The sequence below is a fragment of the Protopterus annectens genome, chromosome 6.part0 (assembly GCF_019279795.1).
Source record: "Protopterus annectens isolate FY-2018-M chromosome 6.part0, PAN1.0, whole genome shotgun sequence".
NCBI classification, from domain to species: Eukaryota; Metazoa; Chordata; order Ceratodontiformes; family Protopteridae; genus Protopterus; species Protopterus annectens.
The window spans coordinates 1,188,158,682-1,188,180,611 of NC_056737.1; the positions used below are offsets into that span (position 1 = coordinate 1,188,158,682).

General features: G+C 37.9%; 1 protein-coding gene across 1 annotated transcript in view; it reads right to left on the bottom strand.

Moving 5' to 3' along the window:
- Positions 1-21,930, bottom strand: part of LOC122803963 (polyunsaturated fatty acid lipoxygenase ALOX15B-like) — a 782,621-nt gene that overhangs the window by 229,970 nt on the left and 530,721 nt on the right. The window contains exon 8 of the mRNA XM_044073640.1: positions 19,047-19,168. Within this exon, the coding sequence (XP_043929575.1) occupies positions 19,047-19,168 (122 nt within the window). The remainder of the gene's footprint in view (positions 1-19,046; positions 19,169-21,930) is intronic.

A 21,930-nucleotide genomic window follows, 5' to 3' on the forward strand; every position in this document is an offset into this window, starting at 1 on the left:
TCAGCTCAAGCCTTACTTTGGAATGGTGAACTGAATGGCCACCTGTCTTGTGACTGCAGTATGCCCCCATCACCAGAGGTTTGCCAAATCATAGACACAAGCTCCAAACTTCCCTCCTGGAATGAGCAAGCTGACAAAATGCTGCTCCTTTCACCCCTCCATCCCTGGCTTTTCCAGCAACAGAGGCACAAATTGTTTTCAGGAAGGAAGATTTGGTGAGGAAGGTCACTGCAAAAAAGTTGAAAGGTTACTTCCTCCAAAGAAGTCATGACCATACAGCAGAATATAATAAGTTGGCAGACAGAGACTGTAACCCCCATTGCATGAGTTTGGGGAGTTCTGATTCCCCACCCCATAAAATAAATGTGTACATTTGTTTTTTGTTTTTGTTATGTATATGAATTGTTCCATAAAAAGTGAACACATTTATGTGTTTATGCAACAACTGCAAAGCTCATTTAGGTGTGTAGTATGTACTGAGACTGCAAAATTTGCTCCCAGTTATATTAATCTTTTTATAAGGTATTCAGAGCAACAAATGGCTTATTTGTAGGGTTATTTTTAGCTTGCAATTTTGTTCTACAAACCCTACACAAATCACCTGCATTTTTTGTGAAATGACCTGTTCAATATTTTATCAATTTTTGATTGAATTAATCATAACAACGTTCACATTTATTTTACTTACACAAGGAAATCTACAACTGCTAATACTTTTCTTTTAGCCGCAAGTGCACATTGTGGTCATCATAGACAACCCCCACCATACAGTGAGTTCCTTCACCCTGCAGATTCTGTACCCAAAATACTGTTATAAACACAGTTGCTGCTGACATTAGGTGACACAGGGTACTCAGAAGAACTTGTATCTGTGTTTTTGAGAGTTGTTATACCACATAAGCATAAATGTAGAGGCATCTTGTGATCTTCAGGAATAAGGAAGGTATTCCTAAATAAGGGATATATTTTATAATCAGATATGTTCTATTTAGAGAAAGTATTACTAGATTATTAAGAAGGAATTGACATTCTTTATTAAATGATATAATTTTTGTTAAAGGTTTACCTACTAATCCATCAATTTCTTACAAAATTCTCTATATCTTATGAATAGACTTATCCACCTGGCCATGCTTCATACTAATGATCCCTCACACATTCATAGTACTGTCCTTAAGTAATGCAGCATTTGTCCATACAAGGACAACAACACCATTCATAATATAAAGGGCAACACATGTTTTGTTAGTGCACATCAGTGATGTTACAAGTCTGGTGTTATTTGTGTTTTGCAGTGTCTGTGTGAAAAATATTATATGAAACAGTCTACTAAAATGGATAGACTACAGATTTTGAACATCTAGGAGACCTTAAAAATGCTGCAATAACTACTTTTGTTGTGCATTTCTTCTATAAATGTAATTGTAATTTTGAATAGCTGAGATGTTTATGTTATGTATGAATCTAGAAATAAAGATTTATTGTTGTGCATTTCTAGTATTTTATAAATAAGAAACAAGTTTTATTTTTACTTTCTTTGTATCCCAATAGTATGATTAGTGAAGTCAGTCACACACATTTAATAGGAATTTTAATGTATGTTCTAACTGGAATTTCCTGGCCCCTCGTCCTACACTTATTTTTTTCTGTGGGTTAATAGCAGATTTGGTATTGTTATAAACTTAGTGTCTGTATTAACCATGGTTTAATCTATAGGCCAATATGCCAAGCTGCTAGTTCTTTCAAATTTATGAAATAAAGTTGTTTTTATTCATATTTGGCTCTAGTGTTTGTCTCATGATAAGCAAATATTTGTACTAAATTATGTTGCATGTTTTGCAGTCTGCTACATTAAATGCTTTTTTTATTTCTGTGAAAATAATGCTAACAAAATTAATATAAATAGGCAAAATGTAGCCATATGGGACTTGGATAATTTAATGGCATAATTTCTGTATGTGACATCCTGTTGTGAGCTATTTCATAACTAGGAGGCTCGTAAAAACAAAACTTCTGTGAAAGTGATACACTATCCCTAGGGTTCAGAAAAAGACTCATGTTAGATAGTAATTGCCTACCACGGGTAGGTCAAGTATGGTGGTGACAAATTGTGATTCAGAGGCAGCTACAGTTGCAGTGAGGTAGAAGTCATTATCAACTCATTAGCATGTCTCTGAATAGTGCAGTAGAGCTAGAACTCATTATCGACTCATTAGCATGTCTCTGAATGGTACAATAGAGATCGAACTCATTATTGACTCATTAGCATGTCTCTGAATAGTACAGTAGAGATAGAACTCATTATTGACTCATTAGCATGTCTCTGAATGGTACAGTAGAGATAGAACTCATTATTGAATCATTAGCATGTCTCTGAATGGTACAGTAGAGATAGAACTCATTATCAATTCATTAACATGTCTCTGATTGGTACAGTAGAGACAGAACTCATTATTGATTTATTAGCATGTCTCTGAATGGTACAGTAGAGATATAACTCATTATTGACTCATTAGCATATCTCTGAATTGTACAGCAGAGATAGAACTCATTATCGATTCATTAACATGTCTCTGAATGGTACAGTAGAGATAGAACTCATTATTGACTCATTAGCATGTCTCTGAATGGTACAGTAGAGATAGAACTCATTATTGACTCATTAGCATGTCTCTGAATGGTACAGTAGAGATAGAACTCATTATTGACTCATTAGCATGTCTCTGAATGGTACACTAGAGATAGAACTCATTATCGATTCATTAACATGTCTCTGAATGGTACAGTAGAGATATAACTCATTATTGACTCATTAGCATATCTCTGAATTGTACAGTAGAGATAGAACTCATTATCGACTCATTAGCATGTCTCTGAAAGGTACAGTAGAGATAGAACTCATTATTGACTCATTAGCATGTCTCTGAATGGTACAGTAGAGATAGAACTCATTATCGATTCATTAACATGTCTCTGATTGGTACAGTAGAGATAGAACTCATTATCGATTCATTAGCATGTCTCTGAAAGGTACAGTAGAGATAGAACTCACTATCGACTCATTAGCATGTCTCTGAATGGTACAGTAGAGATAGAACTCATTATCGAGCCATTAATAGCTTGTGAGACATCCAGTCTCTGAATGGTACAGTAGAGATACAACTCATTATCGACTCATTAGCATGTCTCTGAAAGGTACAGTAGAGATAGAACTCATTATCGACTCATTAGCATGTCTCTGAAAGGTACAGTAGAGATAGAAAGTACAGTTTTGTACCTACCATAAATGTAGATGTTCGAAGATCCACATTGCTGCAGTCATAACCTGTGGGTAGTCCGCTGTCCTCGGTCGGCCCGAATACCAAAGTGTTAGGCTGGCGTCGGTCATGGTCGCTTAGATCTGACGTCAGTACGCCGTGGTACTAAAGCGCATGACCGACGTCATATCCTCAGTCTTTTCTTGCCCCAGATGTCAGAAGGCCCTAAAAAGAAAGGCCATAGCCAAAAAACAGAAAAAACATCCAACCACCCATGTACAAACAGTATTTACAACCCCAACCACACAACCACCCCAAACTACAGTGGGGAAGGAGGGAGGGTAAATTGGACGGCAGCAATGTGGATCTTCGAACATCTACATTTATGGTAGGTACAAAACTGTACTATGTTCTTCATCTCACATTGTTGCAGTCATAACCTGTGGGTAGAATCCCAAAGCAAAGGGAAAGGGAGGTTGGTAAAATCAGAAAGCATTGGGAGCTGCTAACATACCTTGTAAAACTGCAGTAGCAAATCCAGCCCTAGACTTGGAGTAAAGAGGGAGATGATAATGTTTAGAAAAAGTGTGCACTGAACTCCAAGTAGCTGCTTCCAGAATATCTTTAGTAGCTACACCCCTTAAAAAAGCAGTAGAAGTGGCAGTAGCCCTAGTGGAATGAGGCCTGATTCCAGCCGGAACCTCCTTACCATGATGAGAATAACAAAAAGCAATACAATGGCCAATCCACTTAGAAATAGTTTGCTTAGAAACAGGTTTCCCCTGAGAACCCAAAGCAAAAGAAATAAACAACTGTTGAGACTGTCTGAACCCTTTAGTTCTGCTCAAATAATAACGCAACTGCCTGTGAATATCCAAAGAGTGCAAAATTTTCTCCCCTTTATTTTGGGGATCAGCATAAAATGTAGGCAAATGAATAGATTGGTTCAAGGCCACATTAGAAACAACCTTAGGCATAAAAGTAGGGTTAGTACGCAGGGATACCCTATCCTTATGAAAAATCAGGAAGGGTTCAACTGCCATTAGAGCCTGTAATTCAGATACCCTTCTAGCAGACGTACTGGCCAACAAAAAGCAGTCTTCCAAGACAAAAACTTCAACTCAGATGTAGCTGCAGGTTCAAAAGGAGGTAAAGTGAGTTTTTCCAACACAAAATTGAGATCCCAGGAAGGAGTAGGAGCTCTACGTGGGGGTCTTATGTTCTTTGCCCCTCTAAGAAATTGCTTAAACAAAGGATGAGAAAATAATGGTGGAGCACAGTCATAGTGAGCAGAAATGGCTGCAGCATGAACTTTAACAGAGGAGAAAGACAAACCTTTGTCTAGTAATTCTGTCAGATACTGAAGTGAAACACTCAAATTAGGTACTGAAACATCAAAGCTTTTTGCTTTGCTCCAAAGAAAAAATCTCCTCCATTTATCAGCATAAACCTTCCTTGTACTAGGCCGTCTGGCCTCCAAAATAACATTCAAAACTTGTTGAGGAAGCTGCAACCCTCCAGGGTCTAGAACAGAATATGCCAGGCTGTCAGATGCAGGGACTGTATCCTGATATTGAGTAAGTGATTGCCTGCCTGGGACAAAAGGTGTGGAACTGGTGGCAAAGGCCAAGGAGGCTCCCATACTAAACTCCTCAGCAGAGGGTACCAGTGCTGACGTGGCCAATCTGGAGCTATTAGAATCATTGAAGGCTTGTCCTGTCTGATCTTCAAGAGCACCTTGGGAAGGAGAGGCAGAGGAGGAAAGGCATAGACATGAAGATTGCTCCAACTGAATGATAGAGCATCCACTTTCCAAGCTTTTGGATGAAACAGCTTTGTGCAAAACTTTGGCAGCTGGAAATTTAGTGGAGAAGCGAACAGATCTATGTCTGGAGCTCCCCAAATCACTGTCAACTGTCGAAATACCTGAGGATCCAATTTCCACTCGTGGGGATCCACCATCTGTCTGCTCAAAACATCCGCTAAGGAGTTCTGTGCTCCTGGCAGAAACCTTGCCTGAAGAGTGAGGTGCAAACTGAGAGCAGTCTCCCATAAAATCATAGCTTGTCTGCAAAGAGGGTACGAATGAGTTCCCCCTTGCTTGTTGATGTACCACATGACAGTTGTGTTGTCTGTTTGAATCAACACTTGTCCTGGGTGAAGTAGATCCTTGAAGGCCATCAATGCAAATTGGACTGCTAACATCTCCTTCATGTTGATATGCAAATGTTGAAGTCTGGCAGGCCACGTGTCTTGAACCCATTTTCCATTGAGGTGTGCTCCCCAAGCCTTGTCTGAGGCATCTGTCGTTAAGATCTGACTCGCCTCTGGTCGGGTCACAGAGAGTCCCTTGTTTAGGTGACATTCCTGAGCCCACCACAAAAATTCCTTTTGAATGCAAGGTATTATTTGAATGACAGTGTCCAAATCGTGGCAGTGTTGCGTCCATACACTTTTGAGATACCATTGTAACTTCCTCATATGCAGTTTGGCATTGGGAAGCACCAGAATACAAGATGCCATGAACCCCAAGGCTTGAAGGACTGTCCTTGCAGTCAGCCTGGACCGTAGAGACAATTGGTGAAAGTAAAGGGAAAGGTTTCTTTGTTTGTCCGGGGTCAAAAATGCCATCTGAGAGGATGTATTCAGTCTCACACCCAGAAAGCACATGTCCTGAGAGGGTACTAGACTGGACTTTATTTCGTTCACAGAATACCCTAGGCACCTTAGCACTGCCATAACATACTGTAGATGGTGAAGTAACTTGTCTTTGTCTTGATCCAGAATCAGGCAATCGTCCAAATAAGGATAAATTTGTATTCCTCTTAACCTTAAGAAGGCTATCACCGGAGCCAGGACCTTTGTGAACACCCTGGGCGCAGTAGATAAGCCAGAGGGCAATGCAGAGAACTGATAATGTAAAGTCCCAGCCCGAAAATGCAGGAATCTCCTGCAACTGGGCCTGATAGGAACATGAAGATAAGCCTCTTTGAGATCCAGAGTTACCATCCAGTGATCTTTGCCTAGCAGAGGCAGAAGTTGTTGCAAAGTCAACATTTTGAATTTTGGAATGTCCAGGTATGTGTTGAGAATAGACAAATCCAGAATTGGCCTCCAAGTGTTTCCTTTCTTTGGTACAAGAAACAGACGAGAATAAAATCCTAGGCCCACTTCTGACGGAGGGACCTGCTGGATAGCCCCCATGTGAAGAAGTAAAGAAATCTGCTTGTGAGCCTCCACCTTTGCTGAGGAGGAACGTCTGGCATGCCTTTGAAAGGAGGCAATGTGTGGAAATAAAACTTGTAGCCTCGGTTTATAATGTCCAACACCCATTTGTCCTGGGTGACTAAAATCCAATTTTGTCTGAAAAGAGCCAACTTTCCTCCCAGAGGAGCTGCCAGACAGGAAGGATCGGGCAGCTGAAGATGCAGGTCATTGGGTCTGCTTACGAAAGGACTGACCCCTGCCCTCACTTGTAGACTGTGCAGGGGAACTCCACGTCCTAGGCCTGAAAGAACCCTGTGTCTGCGCTCTGCCCCTACCACGTCTAGATCTGCCCCTAGACTGTAAATCAGAAGAAGGGTAAGCCCATCCCTTAGTAGGCCAATTTCTGCTAAACTTAGGGGGCTGCACCTGTAAAAAATCCTTAACGCTCTGCATAGACTTAGCTTTGTCTTCCATTTTCTTCAGGACTGACTCCACAGGAGAACCAAACAAAACTTCAGACTGAAGGGGAGCATACAAAATTCGAGCTTTAACATGCTCTGACAAGTTCTGATCCTTAAGCCAGGCGTGCCTACGAATAACTGACCCAGTGGCAGCCACCCTGGAAGAAGCCTGTAAAGCATCAAAACCACACTGCAAAGAATGCCTACCCACCTGATCAGAGGCATGAACCAAGTCCTGTAATTCCTTACACTCAATGCCCTCTGCTAAAGCATCTACCTTAGATTTTAACTGAGTAAGTAGAAAATTCTGGTACTTCAGCATATGAAACTGACAATTCAAAGCCCTCATAGCAAGAGTGGAAGAGGTATACACTTTTTTACCCCACCTGTCCAAGGCTCTAGAATCCTTATCTATAGGAACTGGGTTTTTTACAACAGAAGCCCTGACACCCTTAGGTCCCTGGCTAATAGTTTCTGGGTCAGCCCTTGGGCTCTTATACAAATATTTATGCGCCTCTGGCACTCTGTAATACCTGTCTGGCTTAACCGGGGCAGGAGGCAAAGAGTCTGGATTAAGGGACGCCTCAGAGAAAACATCCTGAACAACATCCAAAACAGGAGGTATAGCCAAGGGCCTATGCTGCGGTAAAAACAAGAATTCCCTAAGCCTCTTACGGGAATCTGAGAAATCCTGACCTTCCCATTTAAAATGCTCCCTCATGGAATGCAGGGTTTCTGAAAAAGAAAAATCCTCTAGAGGGGAAGCAGAAGGAGTAGAATCCTCTGCGTCAGAATCAGAATAAGGGGGAAAATCCTGAATGTCTTCAGCCGAAGACTCTGAGTAATCTGAAGAATGCTCCAATCCTTCCACCTCTGGCTCCACCCTAGGCCTCTTATCTGGAGGGGGCATAGAACCTCTGATCAAGGTAATCAAATCTTCTGCCATTTTAAGCATGTATTTTTTAGGTACAGAACCTACAGAACTAGGACTGACGGCAGAGGCAGACAAACCAGGCCTGGCCTTGGAAGGTACCTTAGAGACAGAAGGAGAAGGCCTAACCACCCTATGTGAAGAAGGGAGTACAGCAACCTGAGAGGCCCCCTCAGCCTGACCCAACTCCTGAGAGGCCACATCTTGCAAAACTAAAGGCTCCCCTTGAGACTCAGCTGAAACCTCGGCTGGTTCTACAGATTCCACCATAGCGTCTAAAGAACTGGCGTCCGGAATGGACGACTCATCCTGCTTGGACTTAAGCGATTTATCCTTACGCTTCTTAGCGGTAGCGGGCGGAGGATCCGACGGCATATTGTAATTACACCGCTTACCGAAGACAAGCCTAGCACAATCTAACCTACGTTTAATGGTGCGCTTATTAAATCTAGCACAAAAACGACACCCGACTACGTCGTGCTCAGGCCCCAAGCAAGGAATACAGAGAGAGTGGTAATCCCTATGAGGTATCTGTTTCCCACAATAAATACAATTATTCACTTTTTCTGACATCCGGATTTAACTGAGGCAAGAAAAAACAAAAATATTCCCCAACGGGGTACTTAGCCCAACTAGGTTTTCGGTCTGAAACTCAGAATTCAAAAATTTCAGAACACCGAACGGCACTTGCAAATGCTGCTTCTGCTTCGGACCATGCGGCAAAAAAGACTGAGGATATGACGTCGGTCATGTGCTTTAGTACCACGGCGTACTGACGTCAGATCTAAGCGACCATGACCGACGCCAGCCTAACACTTTGGTATTCGGGCCGACCGAGGACATCGGACTACCCACAGGTTATGACTGCAGCAATGTGAGATGAAGAACATCTCATTATCGACTCATTAGCATATCTCTGAAAGGTACAGTAGAGATAGAACTTATTACTGACTCATTAGAATCTTTCTGAAAGGTACAGTAGAGATAGAAGTCATTATCGACTAATTAGCATGTCTCTGAATGGTAGACAACACTTACACGTTTCAACTTTATGGTGGTGATGTTCTTCCTAGAAACCCATGTAGAATGTTTCCCCCCTACTCTCACACACACTCACACACACGCACACACGCACACACGCACACACACCAACACACACACACAACACACACAACACACACACTAACAATCCCCACTCACATGTCTTGCTTGACGTGATAGAAATTAATCAATCACCTAAAGCAATGAAACTGCACATGACTAGCAATTCTTTTAATCACTATGCATGGTAAATTAGGAGCTATTGTCATTTCTGGGAAAAAAAAAACATGGCTAATTAGCATTAGCCACTCCCCTTGAATGCTGCATTATCATGAAGCGCTGCATGTGAGAACACCTTCCCTACTGAAGCCTCCACTAGGGGGAAAACAGTGGTAGGGAAGTCCAAAAATCAGAAAGGCTTACTGCATGGGGAAATGATCTTGTTAAGGCTTCAACCCTCTTTTGTTAAGTCTTCCTGAATTCCAACCTACGAATGTATATTGAAAGTGAGAAATGTTATCATGACTTACATCTAGTTCTTTGTCGGGTAAAATACAATAAAGTTGCACAAACAGAAAACCAATACAATAGTGTCTGAGATAATGTTCACTTTCATTTCCTACTATGGGTGTGTATTCAAATAGGGTCAGCAAGTCATATTTGTTTACATATGAGCTTTATCAGGAAGGCTATGTCACTTATTTTCCAGAAGCATATTTGTCATTCCATTCCATTAAGTATATGCCCTTTGAATAAAAAGCTTCCTATTGGTTTTCCATGACACATAATCATTACACAGGGTGTGTTTATGGAAATAAGGCCAACATTACTGTATTACTGCAACATGGGAAAGCTCACCAGGCCAGGACAGAGGAAGGACTGATAGACTGATAGCTGTTTACTGATTCTGTGAATGCCGGAGCATGGACATTCTTAGTGGAGCAATTTGTCTGGTAATCCTGGTAATGAATACAAATTCACCATGCTTATTGGCTCTGTGGCCCAGTGCAGAGCTATTTAAGGAATATAAATGCTCTCATTTCAAGGAAAATGGCTAAGAAACACTTCCTCTAGTTACAATTATGCACAGCAAATAATATCTGCCTTTTATATGCATGAATTCATCAGCAACATTTTGTGTGTGTGCATATATATATATATATATATATATATATATATATATATATATATATATATGGGTCTACCTGACAACGCCGAAAGCTGACAACACCGACGATGAGAACACCGACACCAGAAGATCGAAAACTGAGATGACTGATGGATGAAAACCCTGATGCTGAGAACACAGACATGTGAAAAGGCTGTGTAAGTATGCGGTAGTGACGGATGTTAGGGTTAGGGTGCAAGTAAGTTAAGTGTGTGATATTGATGGACTCTAGGGATAGGGGGTGGGTTAATTGAGTTAGGGTTAGGGCGCGGGTTAGGTGAGTGTGTGATAGTGACAGTCTTTAGGGTTAGGGGCAGGTTAAGTGAGTTAGGGTTAGGGTGCGGGTTAGGTGAATGTGCGATAGTGACAGTCTTTAGGGTTAGGGACGGGTTAAGTGAGTTAGGGTTAGGGTGCGGGTTAGGTGAGTGTGCGATAGTGACAGTCTTTAGGGTTAGGGGCGGGTTGAGTTAGGGTGCGGGTTAGGTGAGTGTGCGATAGTGACGGACCTTAGGGTTAGGGTTTGGGTTAAGGTTATGGATAGTTGTGTATGTAAGGTTTAGTGTGGGTTTGTTAGGATTTTGGTGTGCGTGTGTTGTGTGTGTGCTTTTTGGACAGGGGATTTGTTTTGTTTGTTGATTGTCGGGATTGTGGTTTGTCGGGCATGTGAGGTTTCATGTTTGTGAACTTTCAGTTATGTGGTGTTGGTGATTTCGTTGTTGGTGTTGTAGTGCATCGGTGTTGTCAGGTAGACCCATATATATATATATATATATATATATATATATATATATATATATATATATATATATATATATATATATATATATATATATATATATATATATATATATATATATATATATATATATATATATATATATATATATATATATATAGAGTATGATACATTGTTGTTGTTTACGATTGTTTATGTTTTTACTATTTTTGTGTTTTAAGTGTTACTTTACTCATTCTCTTTCATACTTATTGTGTGTTGTTATTCAGGCTCTTTGTTGTTCACTGTATTTTGTTTTGCCTTAAGGCTCAGCAGAGGCTGAGGGGGTCTTCTACCAGTCCTCTAAACAAGATAAACAAATACATAAATTATATAGGGGTACAAAATACCTGATACAGGGTGAGAGTAATCACTATGTGAACCATATTAAAAACTCGAGCATTTATGTTTAACCATTTATTTATTTGTTCATTTGTATGTTTAACATTTGATAACTGGGTTGGTGGACTGGACAAATAATCCATTACAGCCACGATCTGAGCTAGAACGGCAATCAAACAAATGCATAAAATGTAAAATACACTGTGAAAGTTGTTCAGATGGTAGATTTTCATATATACAAATAGTCAGGATTTACACATTGAAGAGTTAAAGCCACATAAACAATGCATATATGGTAAATTGTTTACATATATGTAAAGTAGGAAATATTTCTAGTATAAACTAGATTATTTAATGGTACTAAAACTGCATTGTCTGTTCAGTAAGTGCTGATATAGGTGGTTATCAAGCCAGTCACACTGAAGGGTGTGAAAGTAATGTTTTGTAGGAACTAGTCCAAGGAAGCAATGCTGGTATTATTTTGTAGTTTAGGAAAGACTGAATTATATAGAATTGAAGCCAGTTGATGCAATGTCTTCTCAGGGCAATTTAAGATGAAGGGTGACCTTTTCAGGGAGATGGCATTGCTAAATGTGTTCCATGGGGGGTCATTAGTAACAGTAAAGCATTGAACATGGGCAGGCCAAACATTTAAATGTAGTAGTTTACAGACAGAGGTGGGAAAGAAATCATGACCTATTAGTAAAATTTTATGAAAAATTTTACTGGGGAGGAATAGAAAGCAGTCGTGTTCCAGAATATGCAAAGTTAACAAATCATCAAATGTACTTACATATTTTCTGAGGAGGTTGTTGTTTATGGAGTTTGTTAAGGTAATACGAATCAATGCTGCAGTTTAGAGATGAGAAAAGTTTAGCAATTTAGTAGCTAGCATCTGGAGTGAGGACTCCTGATCCTGTATGAGAGCTTTAGGTGAGTACCTTAGATGTAATGATTTCTGTATAATGATGAAATATTTGGCTTGGATCATGTAACAGTTCTAGATATTTAGATGAGTAGATGAACTGGAATGTTCTATACGGTTGTTCAGGAGATCAGTGCTTGAAGAAGACAGTTAATTAGTTACTGTGATTTTCCAAATGGAAATGGTGTAGCTTTGGAAGAGATGACTATAATATTATACATGAAGAACAATCATGTTGAAGTCAGCTTGTAAGGACATTTGAAAATTAGACTAAAATATATTTATTGATTGATTGATATGTCAATAAATAAATAAACTTTGACTAGAAGTGGTCTATTCTGAAGTACTTTTCTAATCAAGATTGGCAATTACTTCCAAAGCAGAATGTGGTAATCAATGTATTTTATAAGAAAGAAAGGAATGACCTATGAATTATAACCCATTCTAAGATCTACAAAGCTGGAACCATTAAGAAGTCCCTTAACAAATTTACAAAATATAGCTCTAGCAGTTTGGAGAAAACTGGTTAAGATAGTAAAACCATACATCTCAATTGTCCAGATTTTCATAGAATGTCTAGATTTTTGCATCATATCTTTTGTCTGTTCCTCATAAAATGTGAGGCTTTCTGGCAAATTAGTGAGGATTGAAATCACCAAATAATGGCAGATGTTTGAGATTCAAATGTCATATCCTTCAGTAAATGCAAGGTAAAACAACATATTTTATTCTAACAACTTTCTAAGTTTATAAGAGCAATATTTAAAAGCTGTCCCAGTTTTGGGCCTTTGTGCCTTGATTATTACTAGGTTTGTTCAGATTTGTGCTAAGAGGATGGGAGTAATGACTAAAGCTAGGATGAAGATCATATTGCCTAAGAGATAATGTTTACCTCTCCTATATAGAGGACAATGCCTGAAGGAAAATAATTTGCTCAATGGTTTGTGCTATAGGTAGGACATTGCAATAGAGCAGTAGTAATCTACCAAAGCAGGATTTCTGGGTTTCATGGAGTGCAATGAGACAAGTACATTTGCATTTGTTATATGCCATTCTACTAGACAGAGAGAGAGAGAGACAGAGAGATTGATTGTGAGGCCAAGGGGATCCCATATAAAGATTCTAGACTTCCTGAGAAATTTTAAAAGAAGAGGTGGAAAGCAAAAGATAAGTTAAGGCCTTTAATGAGGAGTTCATATAGAACATTTTGTGAAATAAGGTTGAATTTAAAAAGAAGACAAAGTGAGTTTTTGTCACAGTGTGGTTGGTGTCTAGCAGATATGGGATGTTATGTGTTATGTTTGGTTATTTGGTATCCGTAGCTTCCAGAATGGGCAAAGAAATGAATGAAAAAAATGAAAAAAATGTATTTCTAGACGCATGATAATTATTTTTCCAATTCAAGAGAAAGAGTTGCACATAACAGGCTTAAAGTAATAGGAAAATGTTTAACAGCTAAACTTTGAAGGTCTGGTATGAGACAAAGATTCATTGTTTAATATAATCCAGACCTATTGATATGACCTATACAGACAACATAATGAAGGGTGGTACTTTAATACAGAGTTTCAGACTGGTGAGTTGCTAGTAAACGTCATTAAGTATCTCACATAAAATGCAAATAGATAAATAAATGGGGATGGTTAAATTCCAACAAGGTTGAATCAGGAATGTCAGTTGCCACCACTGTGCTACAACCTTGGTACTAAGCTATGGACTTACAGGATGTATCAAATAGATACAACATATGCAGCTTCTTCCCACATGCTATCAGGCTGCTGAACAACAAACCCATAGCCTAACCAGCTAAATGGGTAAACAAACATTATTTATGTGGAATATGTAATTGTTATTTACATAACTCTCTACATATCTAAATTTACATGTCTCTATCTGCACTATGAAAACTGTAAACTGTATGTTTTTTTGTTTTTTTTTTATGTGTGCCTCTTTCTTTATAGTACTGTTTGTTATATATCCTTATATTTCTATTTCTTATATTTCTGTTGTTGTATTATTCTTGTTTCTGCTGTAAAAACTTTCAATTTTTTATCTTTTTTTGTATTTATTTTTAGTATCTTATTTTGATTTCTATTTTTAGTATTTTTAAATTATTATTAATCTTCCTCCTATAAACTATAATTCTTATGGTATGAGCCTGATTCTTGAAATTTCGTGCAGTGGCACGCACTTTTTCCTCTGTGTTGATCTGTATGACAATAAAGTTTACTTTGACTACAGGCACAGATTAAGTAATGGCCATTAAGGTGATAATAAGAGAGAAGGGGATAAATATCTGCCCTTGTGGGTCTAGTTTTCACTGTCAAATACAGTGGCTGTCCACTTTGAGTACCCTAAATAAACTGACTGAAAACAACTTCAGTCATGGGCTGACAATAACAAGATAGAAGTCATACCATGGATTAACATTTCATATTAATAACAAAGGAAGAGTAAAACAGCTAAAATACTAAGGCAGCAGAGCTTAAAAATGCCATAGATCTTTAAAGGAAATGTTTATAAAAACAGTTAATGTTTAAACTCTAAGAAGTAGTCTGCATACATCACAAATTTCAACAGTAAAAAGGTATGCATGGTCCTAAAAATGTATATGGGGTGGGGGGGTGGGGTTGAAAAACAGCCCAAGGCCCAGGGTATACTTAATCTGCTATTGTATGAACTCTAACCTTAAGTACCATCTAGCTTCATCTTCTAACTATCTTTGCATCTTGAACTCAATTAAAAACAGGTCTTTGGCATAAATATGAGTGGAAACCTGGTTCCTCCAAACTAATTGGGTCACTTACTTTTTGGAGAGTGCCTTGAAATGTTCCATGTTTTAATCATCTTGGTGAGAGCCCTCATCCTACTATGTCCCTTATATCACACAATTATAAAGTGTAGGAGAGATTATTCATTTGTGTTCACAGCCTGCCAGAGACCCCCTTGTTTCTCAAATTAAGACTACCCAACCCCTGGGAAATGTCGTCTACCACTGACCTTGGAATATTGCCTTCCTTTACTCTCGCATTCTGATTCCAACAATGACGGGCTGCAAATGTCTTTAAATGAGATATGCCACTTTAAGGGATCCCCAGTCCATGGAGCTCAACTGCTTTACTTTGAGTAAGGCAAAGTTTTCTTTGCTCATTAATGTGGTCCACTAATTACCTGTTCTATCCTGAATTCATTGAATTGCAAAAAAGTAAAATTACACAGACATGCCAAGTGTTTATGCACAGAGGCACGCCCTCCTGCACCTCTAAATAAACCAACTCCATGGTTATGCAACCTTGTAGGGGCACGCACAAAATAACAGTTGTGTTACTTACCATAAATGTAGATGTTTGAGTATTTTCACTGTTGCAGCCATCACACTCGGGTCACCCACCCACAGGCAGCCCCCAGCTGGCCCAAAGACCAGAGTCCCAGCACCCTTTACAATGTTTAATCCAGTGAAAGTAACATCATGTATTTATTATAACCCCCTACTGTCGAACATTAGAATGCATTATATGTTGTGAAATTATATAGATCTTAGCTGATGTGAGCATGTCATGCAATCTCAAAGACGTAAAAATATTTTGTAGGTTTATAGAAATAGTACTTTAGAAACAGTACTTAATTGTGACTATGGTAAGATGGCACTTAGTAATAACCATAATGATAGTTGATATTTTGTAGGTTTACTGAATGAGTACTTAGAAACAGTACTTCATTGTGACTATGGTAAGATGGCACTTAGTAATAACCATACTTACATTTTATATTGTGTAGGTTTACAGGAATAGTACTTCAGAAACAGTACTTCATTATAACTATGGTAAGATGGCACTTAGTAATAACCTTAATGATAGTTGATATGTTGTAGGTTTACTGAAATAGTACTTCAGAAACAGTATTTCATTATAACTATGGTAAGATGGCATTTTGTAATAACCATAATGATATTTGATATTTTGTAGTTTTATAGAAATAGTACTTCAGAAACAGTACTTCATTGTAACTATGGTAAAATGGCACTTAGTAATAACCATAATGATAGTTGATATTTTGTAGGTTTACAGAAATAGTACTTCAGTAACAGTACTTCATTATAACTATGGTAAGATGGCACTTAGTAATAACCATAATGATCTTTGATATTTTGAAGGTTTATAGAAATAGTACTTCAGAAACAGTACTTCATTATAACTATGGTAAGATGGCACTTAGTAATAACCATAATGATATTTGATATTTTGTAGGTTTACTGAAATAGTACTTCAGAAACAGTACTTCATTATAACTATGGTAAGATGGCACTTGTTAATAACCATAATGATATTTGATATTTTGTAGGTTTACTGAAATAGTACTTCAGAAACATGACTTCACTATAACTATGGTAAGATGGCACTTGTTAATAACCATAATGATATTTGATATTTTATAGGTTTACAGAAATAGTACTTCAGAAACAGTACTTCATTATAACTATGGAAAGATGGCATTTAGTAATAACCATAATGATATTTGATATTCTGTAGGTTTATAATAATAGTACTTCAGAAACAGTACTTCATTATAACTATGGTAAGATGGCACTTAGTAATAACCATAATGATATTTGATATTTTGTAGGTTTACTGAAATAGTACTTCAGAAACAGTACTTCATTATAACTATGGTAAGATGGCACTTAGTAATAACCATAATGATATTTGATATTTTGTAGGTTTACTGAAATAGAACTTCAGAAACAGTACTTCATTATAACTATGGTAAGATGGCACTTAGTAATAACCATAATGATATTTGATATTTTGTAGGTTTACAGAAATAGTACTTCAGAAACAGTACTTCATTATAACTATGGTAAGATGGCACTTAGTAATAACCATAATGATATTTGATATTTTGTAGGTTTACAGAAATAGTACTTCAGAAACAGTACTTCATTATAACTATGGTAAGATGGCACTTAGTAATAACCATAATGATATTTAATATTTTGTAGGTTTACAGCAATAATACTTCAAAACAGTACTTCATTATAACTATGGTAAGATGCACTTAGTGATAACCATAATGATATTTGATATTTTGTAGGTTTACTGAAATAGTACTTCAGAAACAGTACTTCATTATAACTATGGTAAGATGGCACTTAGTAATAACCATAATGATATTTGATATTTTGTAGGTTTACTGAAATAGTACTTCAGTAACAGTACTTCATTATAACTATGGTAAGATGGCATTTAGTAATAACCATAATGATATTTGATATTTTGTAGGTTTACTGAAATAGTACTTCAGAAACATTACTTCATTATAACTATGGTAAGATGGCACTTGTTAATAACCATAATGATATTTGATATTTTATAGGTTTACAGAAATAGTAGTTCAGAAACAATACTTCATTATAACTATGGTAAGATGGCATTTAGTAATAACCATAATGATATTTGATATTTTGTAGGTTGACTGAATGAGTACTTCAGAAACAGTACTTCATTATAACTATGGTAAGATGGCATTTAGTAATAAACATAATGATATTTGATATGTTGTAGGTTTACTGAAATAGCACTTCAGAAACAGTACTTCATTATAACTATGGTAAGATGGCACTTCGTAATAACCATAATGATATTTGACAGCCTGACTTAATGAACAGCCAGGTGCTTGAAAAATAGTAACAATAGTAACAATATTAATTGACAGTATGTTTCTAAGAATTGACCCAATTTTTCAGTATTTGGGAGCTTATGTGGACAGTGACCTAACATTTGGTCAACATGTATCCATTGTTCTAAGAAAACCCTTCTATATTGCACAGCTTATAAACAAAGGCATTGTGTCTAGATCTTGAGATGTCATTGCCCTCCCCCTCATTTATTCAGCCATTATTAGGCCAGTCATTGAATATAATGCCCCTTTGACATGTATCTGTCCAGACATATGCAGCAACCAGAATGCCCACAGAGATACTTTACTAAAATAATACAAGGCTTAAACAAGATGTCCTACATGGGCCAACTCAAAGCCCCGTCACTATACTTGGTATCCTACAGACTGCTAAGAGGTGACCTGTGTCTGACATACAAAGCATTCTCTGACCCAATAGTGATAGATTTACTGCACATCAGGAAGTCAAATGGCATCACAGATACTTGGTCTGGGAATCTAAACCTGTTTGGCAACATCAACATAATGTCTTAGAGAAACAAGTGTATTTCACATAAGATATAGCTTCTCTGGAACAGACTTTCCACCCACAAAAAAACAAAGCTCCCCTCTGTCCATATTCAAGCACAACTTGGATCTATGGATGGGAAAAAGAAGATTTACCCCAGGACTGCCTCCTGTACTACTGATGGACAGAGGCAGCTCCTAAATGCTTTATTCCCCATAAATGATCTATGATATGATCCCAGTTATTCTTATTAGTGGTAATATATGATTATCAACCATGGGATGGGAAAAAACTTTTACTGCCTAAATGGGAAAGGTTAATTCAGGCAAAAAGGGGAAACTGGCTAGGCTTAAAATGACCTACAAGGGAACCTAGCCTAGCATTTATTTATTTATTTATTTAACATTTGTTGACTGGCAAAGTTCAAACAGGACAGAGCCCATTTTAAGTGGAGGCCCAGGGAGAAACACTTCAGACAAGTCTTTTAAATGTGGAAAGAAACCAGAGCACCTGGAGGAAAACCATATGAATGAAGGGAGGACAATCAGACTTCATACAAAAGGCACCTCAGGTGAGAATCGGACCAGAGACCCTCTTGCTGTGAGGTGACAACATTAATTGCTGCACCATTGCACCATCCATAGTATTTTCCTATGAACCTATTAATTTTTCCCAACAGGAAATACACTGTATGTGCAGGTTCTTCTTAGTAACGTGTATGTTGGAAGTTATGAAGTATTTGTGTAAGTGGTTACCTGACTCCTTTCTTTGTAAGAATCCATTCTCAAATACTTCTTTAATCCAGTTCTGAACGTCACTGTCTTGCTTAACTTCATCATCAGTTTTATAGAAGCAATCAACAAAGTTGTTAACAAATCTGAAAAAAAAGGAAAGGTGTCAGAAGTCCTGTGTAACAGATAGTTTCACTATCACTGAGACTATGAATAAACTGAGTTAGTAACTTTTTAAACACATTGCATATAAAAATTTAAATCAGAGGATATTGGGTTAAAAAATGTGCATCTACTTTACTACTGAGACCTGATACAATAATAATTTTAGTATCAATGGTGAGAACCTTAAAAGTATAGTGATATTATCTGCCTTCACTTTACTCTATTTTCCCTGGCTGGTAATATTTTAGATTGGGATCCACCTTTTGTGTGGGTGGATCATGCTATGTTGCCGCCATCACATACACTGTAGTGGCATTTCTCACCTACTAAGAGGGGCACTACTGACTGCTACAGATAAGTATTATAAGTTCAAATAATTCCTGTTAATTGGTGTTAATATCTGATTAGTTAATCTGCAGTTTGTCTAAATTCTAGTCACATTTTATCTTTAATCCATTGACAGGCAGCCTGGATTTCTGCAACACTGATTACCTGGCTTTGGGTGTGGACTTAGATCAATGGAAAACTAGCAATGGACTGAGAGACTGGATATCCCACAAGCTACTATTCCTCATTCTGGCAAAAAGGCTGAGTGTGAATTAAGGCTATAACAGTGTGTACATCATTGGGAGGTGGGTGAAAGCTACACTCCAAATTACTACACATCCTGTCTATCTACTGAAAATAGAATCTGCAGGAAACTTATCACATGGATGTTTGTAGCATGATATTTAATATTGGGACTCAAGGGTTAAGATCACCAGCTACTGCCATCACAATTGTCAGTGCAGCGTATAACACTGTCAATCAATTGCTGCCCATCCACTGGCTGCACAACCAAAGGAAAGTGAGACCCTAACTAAAATATGATACCTTGCCAGCATCATCACCCTTTATAGTTCTGTTCCAAGCAGCCCCTTTCATTCAATGGAAAGACATGGTGCTTGATTATGTGCAACTGCCCTGTAAACTCACTTACTGTTCATAGGACCTACTAAGAAATGTAAAACTTATAGCACATTTGCTCAAGTAATTAATCGTAAATTATAAAAGAATACAGAGCACCAGTTCTCTCATAGTAGCTTTATTGACACACATGTGGAAGACCCAAATTCAGTACAGACTCTCTCCGAACAAAAGAAGTTGTGAGATTATATACACTTAGATAATAGTAATATTTAATTAAATATGCACACCAATAAACAATGGAGGATTTACATATACCAATCAGGTAGCTCCCCGTAGGTATTAAGACACACCTGAATACTTATCGCTAGGCAGAAAAAGAAAATCGGACATAAGTCCATGTAAGGACTTGTTTTTCTTTTCCTTATAACTTTCTTGAGCTCAGTGCTTACTTACTCTGTGCAGTCAACCACGTACACTTAACCTTCAATCCACCTGCTTTTGACCTTTCAGATTTTACAGTCTCCCATCTGATGCTGATTAAGCATCACCATATAGTCTATCAAACATTTTCCCATAAATCAACATGACCATAACATCTGAAACCTTAGTATTATTGTACACATTTACTTCATTGCTTTTATCTTTCAAGATTGGCATGTAAAACTTTGATTGAGCTTTTGCTGCCTTGGTAGCCGACCATTTAAAAATTAGTGTCTTTATCAAAAACAGAACCAGGAAGGTTATTAACGCAAGAATAGCAATCAACATTAGTAGCTTTTGAATGCCATGACCTCAACAAGAGAACAAGTTAGCCAACCACACCCAAGTAGAGTTGTCAGCTTCTTCAGCTTCCAACAGTTCTGACACTTTCTGAATCAGCTCCAAATCGCTCATTATCTCATGTTGGTTGTCAGGGATAAAAGTACAGCACTCCTCATGGATTAGAGCACAAGTACCCCCTTTAGTCAAAAGTACAAAGTCAAGAGCCATATGGTTTTGCAGTACCACAGCTCTCATGGCTGTCAGCTCATCAGTCACAAGTTCTGGTGCTGAGGATGTTGTGTTACTCAAGGTTTCAAGGAGTTTCGACAGCTTTCTTAGTTCCCAAATTGATTTCACAGTCCCAAGTTTCTACTTCACATACTTTTCAAAACTATAAATCTGGGATGCCCGGTGAGGCGCCATCTTTATTACCTTGAATATCCTCTGGCTGGTGTGTGCTCCTGGCCCTAGTGACTCACTCTATGTAAGTTACTCTCAATTGCTGTTATGGATTGTATTACTTGTATAGTGCTCAAATGTTAAATATGTGTAGTATGTGTTCAGTTATTACATACAACACTGAATACCGCTCAAGCTGTCTCAACTAATCAGTGATTGCCCTAATTGTCTAATAACAACCATTTGTAACTGCGTTTCCCATGTGGAGTTGCACGCTAAGTTGCTTCCTTGAATGAGCGATATCCTACTGTTTTATTTTTTTTTCTTTACCAAGTAATGGTGCAGTAAAGGGTGATATTACTCTGTGTTTGTACTAAGCAACCCTTAAATACTAAGGGTATGTGTTGCAAAACATTTTATAATGACATCTAGACTAAATTTGTTCGGCTGTGCCTTTATACTGCCACTGGTAACTGTGCTTACTGTGCCGAGTTTGCGTGGATTACATCATATCTGAGTGAGCGTTCTGCTACACTTTGTGTTTACTAGCCTGAAATAGGTGATTATCAGTGTTTTTCAGGGTTTTTATTTTACATCTAGCCTATTGTTATACATTTGGTATTATTCCTCCTTGTCTTGGGCATTTCTGCACCAAATTTGCCCTTTGCATATT